This window comes from Canis lupus, chromosome X, assembly GCF_003254725.2.
Source record: "Canis lupus dingo isolate Sandy chromosome X, ASM325472v2, whole genome shotgun sequence".
NCBI classification, from domain to species: Eukaryota; Metazoa; Chordata; class Mammalia; order Carnivora; family Canidae; genus Canis; species Canis lupus.
The window spans coordinates 79811091-79821609 of record NC_064281.1 but is presented as its reverse complement, the minus strand read 5'-3'; the positions used below and the strand labels follow the sequence as shown (position 1 = coordinate 79821609).

At 33.3% G+C, this 10519-nt stretch overlaps 1 protein-coding gene across 3 annotated transcripts in view; it reads right to left on the bottom strand.

Annotated features, from left to right (window-relative positions):
- Positions 1-4266: 4266 nt before the first annotated feature.
- Positions 4267-10519, bottom strand: part of NRK (Nik related kinase) — a 146607-nt gene continuing 140354 nt past the window's right edge. For all 3 annotated transcript variants that reach the window (XM_049107124.1, XM_035712153.2, XM_035712154.2), the window contains 2 exons: positions 8837-8976; positions 4267-7474 (listed from right to left, as the gene is read on the bottom strand). In XM_049107124.1, coding sequence (XP_048963081.1) covers positions 7379-7474; positions 8837-8976 — 236 coding nt within the window. In that variant the 3' untranslated portion in view covers positions 4267-7378. The remainder of the gene's footprint in view (positions 7475-8836; positions 8977-10519) is intronic.

Here is a 10519-nt window from a genome sequence, read left to right as displayed (position 1 = left end):
AGCAAAAATTTTCTTAAAATCTCTTGCTGGATTTTTTAAGCCTAAGGTCTTTAACATAATTATGTTAGGATCCCTGGGTGGCTCGGCAGCTCAGCGCCTGCCTTTGGCTCAGGACATCATCCTGGAGTCCCGGGATCGAGTTCTGTGTCAGGCTCCCAGCATGGCGCCTGCTTCTCTCTCTGCCTGTGTCTCTGCCCCCTCCCCCCATGTCTATCATGAATAAATAAATAAAATATTAAAAAAACATAATTATGTTAGGTAATTCTCATGAAGGAAAGGGAAAGAAGTAATTACATTCTATTTTTATATTTTTAAAGATTTTATTAATTTATTCATGAGAGCCACACAGAGAAAGGCAGAGACACAGGGCAGAGGGCAAGGCAGGCTTCCTTTGGTGAGCCTGATTTGGGACTCGATCCCAGGATCCCAGAATCACGACCTTAGCCAAAGGCAGACACTCAACCACTGAACCATCCAGGTGCCCAGTAATTACATTTTATAAGGGATGAGGAGGGAACAAAAATACAAGAGTTTAGGGGGAGATAAAGAGATTCACCAGGAATAGGAAAGGACATAAGGAACTTAGGTTATTAAAACATCAGGGACTCATGCTTACTCAGCACCCAAGGAAGTAGTATGACCACAGTAGATATGACCCAAGGTATCTGGACTCCCTGCTTTGCCAAATATTTCAATGGCCAGACATAACACATGAGTATCAGAGTCACTGAAAGAGGATAAATGAACAACATCAAAGTTGACTAGTGTAGACTATAAACCAGTGGGGGTACCCCTCAATTTTCTGATCACCCAGACATTTGTATAACCTTAATGGATGAATGAGGAAAGTCCAAATAATGATTAAGATTGAATTTCCTGGTGGGATAAGAGTTGGAGTTCAAATAACCATTTTTTGTTTTCTTGTTTGTTGGTTTTGGTTTTTGCACATTCAAGTTTGTGAAGTAAAATTCACAAATACATTTTACGTTTTCAGATATAAGTGTTTTTAAGTTTTTAATTTTAATGCCAGTATATTTGTTATATTAATTTACAGTGTACAATATAGTGATCCAACAATTGTCTACATTATTCAGTGCTCTTCATGATAAGTGTACTCTTTAATTCCCATCACCTATTTCACCCATCCCTCCCACCTACCTCCCTTCTGATAACCATCAGTTTGTTCTCTATAGTTAAGAGTTTATTTCTTGTTTTTTTCTCTTATTTTTTCCCTCTTTTCATTTGTTTTGTTTCTTAAATTCCACATATGAGTGAAATCATATGGTAATTTTCTCTGACTTACTTCGCTCAGCATTTTACTCTGTAGCTCCATCCATGTTGTTGCAAATGGCAAGATTTCATTCTTTTCTGTGGTTGAATAATATTCCTCTCTCTCTGTGTGTGTGTGTGTGTGTGTAACATCTTCTTTAACCTTGGTTCCATATCTTGGCTATTGTACATAATGCTGCTATAAACAGGGGTGTATGTATTCCTTTGAATTAGTGTTTTTTTTTTAATTTCTTGGGTAAAACCCAGTAGTGCAATCACTAGATTGTTGGATAGTTCTATTTTTAATGTTTTGAGGAAACTCCATACCATTTTCCACAGTGGCTGCACCAGTTTGCATTTCCACCAATAGTATAAGGCAGTTCCTTTTTCTCTATATTCTCACCAACACTTGTTTCTTGTGCTTTTGATTTTAGCCATTCTCACAGGTGTGAGGTAGAATCTTCATTGTAATTTTGATTTGCATTTCCTTGATGATGAATGATGTTGAACATCTTTTCATGTATCTGTTGGCCATCTGAAAGTCTTTGGAGAAATGTCTATTCATGTCTTGTCCATTTTTTTCAAATAAAACACTTACTTTTCCAGTCTGACATATAGTATTAATTTCACTTATAGAATGAAGATTTTCATCAGTAATATAACTTGAAGTCCAGAATTGTGATGCCTCCAGCTTTGCTTTCCTTTTCAAGATTGCTATGGCTATTGTTTGTTCTAGCTCTGTGAGTGGTTTAATTCACTTTAAAATTTTTTATATTCATTTCTGACTCTTGACTGAGATTCAACTTTATAGTGTTGCATGCTTCCCTTTAGACTTTTGAAAAGATGGTCCCATTTGGCATATATTTTAATGGCTACCTATCCACTTGCAAGTCAGATATACTCCATCTGGTCAAAACATACCTTCAAGGAATGCCTGGAATTTGATATATCAATTTACAGGAATAGAACTTAAAATATTGGGGTCAGAAAGTATATTGACAAGCTTTGGTGACCTTTAAATATGTCTCAAGATGATATATAGTCAATCTTGTGACAAAGAATTACCTTCAAAATAAATGTTTGTATAAAACAGCCAGTTGAACGGCTTGTTCTTGTTCTATTTTATGTTACTAAACAATCTTTGTCATTACTCATGATCCTTGGGTAATTACTAAGGGTAACAGTGGTCCCTAATGTGTTGCTTTTAAAGGTAATGCTATAGGTGAAATAAATAAGAGGATTAAGAATACACTTACTATGATGAGCACTGAGTAATGTACAGAATTATTGAATCACTATATTGTACACCTGAAACTAATATAACACTATCTGAATTGTACTTCAATAAAAAATAAAAATCCAAAAAATAAAACTTGAGAGGACACTTTTAATTTTAATTTCATTTTGACCTATTCTTTGTTTCATTTCAGATTTGTAGGGTAAAATCATTTGAAATTATCCAGTAAAGGTAATTACTCTTTGGTCACCAGACACAGATAGTACTTTGAAGAATCAAATAGATTTGTGAATTTTAAACTGTTGTAAATAAAATAGTTAAGGATAATCAAAGTAAAAAAAAGTCCATTTCTCCTTTTCAACTCATTATTTTATGTCTTTGCTGTATGCTAAGCACCAAACAAGTCACTTTGACATATAGGGTGGCAAAGATATTAGAGAAAGTTATTCCCCAATCTGATTTTATACTCATCTATAAAGCAGATTCTGGGCTAGCTTCTAAAAATATAAATCCATATAGAATAAATTTTCCTCCTTTGGGAACTATTTTTTAATCAGTTGAAATGGTTGTAAACAACATGAAACATGACATATGACAATGTTTTCTGGAACATGTTTGGACTTTAATCCATTAGCTACTTTCTACTCAATTTTTGGAATTAAAGAGTAGCTATACTCAAAGGCTTTAGTATCCTCAGGAACCTGAGTATCCTTATGTGAGGGCCAAAGGCCCTGTAAATAAAAAGATGCTCTTATATTGGAAATCATAATGTTGGAAAAGGTTCAGTTAACGGATTTGCAGTATTGGAGTCTGTAAACCCACTGCTTCTTTAGAGAATGATAAAGTTGCTAATAGCAGCTTCTACTCATGACCTACCCTGTCCCTGTGTTTTGGTAAAGCATTCTTAGGAAAATGCCCTCTCTCAGCCTTGGGCTATCCACCCTGCCCATTCTAATTCCAATCTGTGATGATATTTTTATTACTTGGATCACTGCCTCTTAAAATAGTTGAAGTCTGTGGGCTCTATATATGAAGCTGAATGAGTCAATTTGATCATAGAAGCACTTTGAATTTAGACTCTAAAAGTCTGGATGAGCTTGTCATGTCCAGGTAACCCAACTCATGAATGCCTTGCCACACATGACAAATTAGGACCATGGTCAGCTGGCCGTAATGGGAAAACTTGATAAACTTCTCTCTAGAATGTTCCTAGACAACAGAATATTCATGGGGCCATGCCTCTAATGCTTCTGTGACCTGCTGAGAAAAGTGTTATTCCTCTTCTGTTCCCAACTGAAGGACTCAACTTTCTTGACAATTTGCCATAATTATTCTGTCTTTCATTTTCAACCATCAGCCTGCACTAACCCCTTTCTTGAATGTTAAGAAACTATAAATCTATTACTCCTCTATTTGGAAAAGGTTTCTCCTCTTATTTTCCACTGGACTTCAGGACACTGGGGTGGGATGGGAAGGGATTTGGCATTAAAATTTCCTTGGGTTTTACCCATGCTGTGGTGATGCTGTGTGTCTGTGCAAAGTCCCATACATTTTGAGGAAATTCTACTATTGTACCTAGAAAAATTTTAATCAATCAATGTAAACCTCCTTAGCCAGAATTCCTACTGCAATAACAAGAAAAACCCCTAAAAACTTCCAATTCATACCTTATTACATGCTTTAAAGAACTGAATATTCCCCAAATGAATCCTAATTCTGAGGCATTAGACAAGCATATTTCAAATAAAGATATCATTCAATATTTTTTAAAATGTTTATTTTTAGAGGTTGAACAATAGTTCATTACAGATTTTCTGATGAAACAATTAGCAGTCTCAAAGATTATTTCAATAAATTTTAAAGCACAGATCGAATATAAATTGATTTAAATAGGTACATTTTAAAAAATAATTGGAGTATTTAAAAGATCCCATTGAATGTATGTGGCATTATTCCTAGTTTTATGAATACTATTTCAATTAAATGAGTTCTGGCAGAAAATATCTACTGATTATTTTCTCTAGAAACTGGTAGCACTAAAATATTAAAAATATTAAAAATTATGCATTCTACTGGTTTGTATGTATGTGTACATGCGTGTATATGCACATGTATGATTTCTGCTTTGCCTATTTTACTATATAAATGATTACCCTTTCTTACTATTTCCTCTGAGGCTCTGAGCTCACTTCAACAGACATGATCACTCAGAGCTTTTCTTGTCAGCCCTTTTCATACATCATTTTCTAGTTTTCAAATATTTCCAACACTGCCTTTTATTTTGGACAAAGGCTTTAGTGAAAAAACTAAAGTACACTAAAATAAAACTGTATTTTGTCCCAGTGCTACTCACAAGCTGCTAGAACTTTCATGATTTCAATCACAGGGCTAGGGGAATTGGCTGGTCAGGATTCCCCCTCCATTGCTTCAGGTGCTTGATCTACAAAGCAAGGTGTAGATATACCTTCTATTACTGTGCACTGACTATGAAATTTAATTGTCTCTTCACTTCGTTTCAGCTGGCAAAGGATATAAAAATTCCAGATGGAATAACATCAAAATTGGAAATACTCATTACCTATGAACCACTTTAAATATTTTCAGTCCTTTCTATTTGGCTACTCAACATTTCAATCTCCTTTCGTGATATGTACTCAGCTTCCTTTCTTTATTAACACCTCATCCTTTAAAGCTCAGTTACACATCTGTAATTTTTCCTGTTTACTTTGGGGCATCTCTGTAGATTCAGTTCACTATGGTCTCTGTTTACTAGAATAACAGCCACAAAGCACAATGGGAGTTGACTTCCTAAAATAGTTTACTGTCTTAATGCCTTAAAATACGATTTTAAGATAAAACTTATTTTTGAATCTTAACTTTGAGTAAATATTATGAAGAAAAAAATGAATTCTTAAAAGACTTGATTCTACACACTACTTAAATGAAAAATTTTCTGAAATTCAAACATAGCAAGCTCCATTTGCTCAGCAATGAGGTACTTGCACAAAGTACCCCATGGCTTTTTGGTGTACAAATTTATAATAATGAAGACTACTTCTAAGGAAATAATTTGACGTAAATGTTTGTTTTCTCTTTAAACTACTGCATTAAAAAGTCATTCGAGTTGTAAACACACAAGAATAAGCCAGTTTTAGGATCACATTATTGTGTCACAGTAACAGAAATGTGAATCACATTTATTTCTTTAATTCATGGATTCAGGTTCTCCTAAATTCTCATTTTGAGCTACTACACTCTTGATAGAAGTTGTTAGGAAAATCCAAATCATCATTCTTGGCACCAGAGTGTCAAGAAACAATGTGCTATCATGAAATCACACATAGTCAGCTGCTTTTGTATTTTGGTTAACCAGGTAGTTTGTAAATTAGTATCCTGCTAGTGCTTGCTTCATACTTTTGAAGCAGAACTAGAGGAATTATATTGAGGTATACTTTGCGGTAGTTCTGTTGCTTCTCTGTTGCCCCAGAACTAACCATGGTATTGAGGAAATTATGAAACTATGTTTTTCACCAGGTAGCAGGTACTATAGGTGACCAAACACCACCTATCTATGGCATCTATAATATATTGGGTGATAGACTAGCATGATTTTCACTACTCTAAATTTGATGAAAGCTGTATTTTTTTCAAAATATTCTTTCTTTCTTTCTTTCTTTCTTTCTTTCTTTCTTTCTTTCTTTCTTTCTTTTCTTTCTTTCTTTCTTTCTTTCTTTCTTTCTTTCTTTCTTCCTTTCTTTCTTTCTTTCTTTCTTCTTTCTTCTTTCTTTTTTTACCTAAACATTAAATCCCAACATGTAGACTTATCACTTTTAGATTAATTTCTGATTTTACAGTAATAGAAATAGGAAAACATAAGCATTAGCAGCCAAAGTTTTTGTTGTTACATTTTGTTCTTTTTGTTTAACGACTGACCCGGGGTGGGGGGTAGAATTTTTATATAGTTTAATCTGGGATTGGGAAAATATTCAATGTTGTCTGATGGTCCCACTGTTGGCCAGATAAGAGTTTTGATAAATCAACCAATCTGTTTTTGGGGGTTAAAATTTGATGCCTACTTTAATGTATTAAAAATAAAAACTCATTCTACAGTACATGTGTATAGTTCAGTCCTGTATTCAGTCTTGCAAGTGTATTATTTGGTGGTTTTATTTTAAACAGCTATTGCACATTTTCAGGGGTTCTGAGGAAAATCAAGCATCTAAGACTTTCTTCCTCCTTATCAGGAGAAAACCAGCTTACCGTGGTATGAAAAAAACACAACTGGTCTCTGACTAGGAGCTTGACTGTCAAGGAACTATAAGTAAATGGGTAGCCTTTTCCCTTTTATCACTGTAGTTTTCTCCAGGCATGTAGGTTGTTCAGGCTTAGTCTGGTTTATAGCAATAGTCATTATTTTCACTTAATAATCTAAACTTTGGTTCTTTATATGACTTTGCAAATGTACATATAGTTTGTTGCTGTTTTTTTTTCTGAAAAACTTCACTCAGGGTCAATTATTTTGAAAGGATTTATGATCTAACTTATTACAGGTTTCTTTACACCATGTAGTAAAATCTGAATATAGATACTGTCCAAACTGTCCAAAGAGTAATATTTGAATTCACAGTAACAAAAGTTACAAAGTTTGTGCAAAAGACATTGTACACCACTGGAGTACATAGAGCTTGCTATAGTTAATTTTATATATAAAGCTGCATTTCTCATTAGAACTATTTTGTGCTACATTAAAAGTAAAGTATCTGATTTAATTTTTCCCTAAAATAAAACTGAATGCTCATTTAATCTCAGAAATATTAAAATGCAAGTTGCATATTTATGATGTTTGTAAATGTAATAAATCATTGGAACTTTTTAAACACCATAATTGTTTTGGAGCTCTTCAAGGTTTCCAAGGGTCATGAAGTAAACCCGGCTGTGGCGATTGCGCAGGGTGGAGGTAAAAAATAGCTTTAAAAAGAGAGAAAGAGATATCATCAGTAAATATTTACTACATTTTAATCTGATATTTGACAGATACAACTATAATTTCAATTATTCTACATCAACTAATTAAAATATTAAGCCATACTTTTCTTTTGGACCAGGATTTAAATGGAAGAAAAAGACTTTAAATTGGTATGGAGTCTAAATTATATATTAAAAATAATCTATCATATTCTATATAATTGTACTTCACATAGTTAAAATTAGATTTTCATTGTGGCACTCATCTGGTGACATTCTTGATTGACTTTGGTTAAGGATTATTCCTTTTGCTTTAAAAAAATCTACTAAAAAATCTACTCAAGTTGGCTGTACTTTTTCTTTTAATATAAGGAAATGATTAAGATATTTGATGTTGTTCACCATTGTTGCTGCTGTTTAAATGGCTGCTGAAATTTTCTACTTGGTGGGATTTTCTATATCAGTGGAATGGACTGACACCAATAGATTGATATTATGAGTTAAACTAACCAGTTTAGAGAGGAACATGTCTTATGAGTATGGTCTGTGCCATAAAGAAATTTAAAACAGAACATGAAAATAAATAGCAGAGGCCTCCTTGCTAGGACTAAGGCTTTCCACATCCACAATGAATATACTTAGAAGGGTTTTGACATTGATGATGATGATAATAACACTAACTATCCTTGACTTAATGTATTTCATGTCTCAGGCAATCTGTGAGATGCTTACTATACACACATTATCATTAATTTTCAAAATTGTTATCAAAAGAGTTATTAATATTTTCATTTGGAGATGAAGGAACTAAGAATCAGGAAGATTCATCAGTCTTCCAGATTCTTACACCTCATTAGGTGGCAGAACCAGGACTGCATGCTAAGTCTATCTGACCTCAAACACTGGTTCTTCCCATTATATCCCTTCATATTGCAAACCAGTACTTTTTCCTTCATGCATAATGTTTACCCTGCCTGTTCTGAAATTAATTTGAATCCTCTGCAATCTATTTAAAATGTGGATGTTTCCTAGTTTTGTCAGGGTTATTTTTTCATGCTATTATTTCTCATAGTATGTAGAGACTGTAATGGTTTTATGTAATGTGTATTTTCCATTTAAACTATCTGAATTTGTTGTTAAAATCGATTACATTACATAAATAATTGACAAATTTCAATTTTATTTTTCTTTCCTGTCAAATGGGATATTACTACTGCAAAATGAAAAATTGTTTTTTATCAATCAATAGTTTGCCAATTTGGGAATTATATCATAAATATATTTATGGCCAGAGGAAAAGGATTTTCTTACTTAATTTTCATTGCCTGCTTTATTTTTGCTGTAACTGCGGGATATAAACAATACCTTGTCACCTCGGGTACACAGAAATCTCAGCTTCTTAATTGACCTGCGCTTCAGTTCACTTTCCAGGACCCTTGATTGCAAAGAGCGGACTTCGATGGCCTTTTGGCCCCATCCTGTGGTTCGCTGTGTACACTCATAAGCTATAATATAAATTTAAAAATCAGAAATTTTTTTCTATCAGTAATAGCAAATTAAAACCATAGTCAACATTTGATTATTAATAAGCTCATTAATAAGCTCAGTTTAGGTAAGCATATTTTGTTTTTCCTCCTTCTATAGTTAGTCATTTGGCCATGTGCTGCTCAGCAGTGGTATTCAAGCAAGCTATTCACTGTTATAATTGTGATTATTCAAATGTTGAATAACTAGGTTTTTTAAAAAGATTTTTATTTATTTATTCATGAGAGACACAGAGAGAGAGAGAGGCAGAGACACAGGCAGAGGGAGAAGCAGGCTCCATGCAGGGAGCTCGACGTGGGATTCGATCCCGGGTCTCCAGGATCACGCCCTGAGCCAAAGGCAGACACTTAACCGCTAAGCCACCCAGGTGTCCCTGAATAATTAGATCTTAGTCTTTGTATTCCTATTCTCTAATACCACAGAAAAAGCTAAATGTTAATTCTACCCTGTTTATAGAAAGTAAAATCTGCCGACAGCCATTTTTTTACAGTCTAGTTGAGGTATAGCATTCCATAAGGGTTTGTATTTGGGCTTCAGTGACATACATTAAAAATCTGATTAACTTCAAAATTAAGACGTTAAAAAATGATTTGCTCAGATAATAACTTTAGCAACTCTAGTGCAAGTCAATGAATGACCACATTATAAACAGAACTAAACCTAATTTGATACTGTGTCTTACTCAGGCAATTTTATTAAGATTTTAACTTTTGCACCCTGTGTCACCTACTACTTGGTAACAATAAAGATTATGACAACTGGAGGTTGACAGATAGTGACTACACTTATTATGGTAAGCATTGAGTAATGTATAAAATTATAAAATCACCATGCTGTATACCTGAAACTTTACCTTTTTTAAATAAAAACTAATATAACATTATATACCAACTACATTTCAATTTAAAAATAATGACAATTGCCTTAAAGCAGAAAACCTAATTATGCAGTCATATAGTCAGCTGGTGCTGAAAAGTATTTTCTGACACAGGGAGAAGAATTGTTGTTGAATGTTTAACTTTTAAGTAGATTTTTTATGTACTTCATTGGAAAGTAAATTTTCATAAATAAATTCAATCCTGTACTTAAAATAATATCAAGATTTTGAGTCAAACTGAAATAGTCTAGAGAACACCAAAACAAGGCACCTTCATTCCCATGTTACATGACTAAAATCAGAATTCAGTTCTTAGACCTTCCATTTTCTTCTATTATAGAAACAATAAACTGAGTTATTATAGTTAAAATTTTCTTTATAATTCTCAAAAGTTCTAGAATGCTTTTGTTTAAACCAAACTTTACCTGGCCTATATATGTATACATTAAATATACATAAAAGGAGTCATGAAAAAATTCTTAAACTTTGACAAAAGTGACTTTTTACAAGCATACTGTAAGGCATTTTGAATTCCTCAACTAAAACTTAAATAAGCATTTATGGTCTCTTGTTTCCTTTTCATTACAGTTCAAAACATTTCCATGTATGAAATTGATCACAAAATT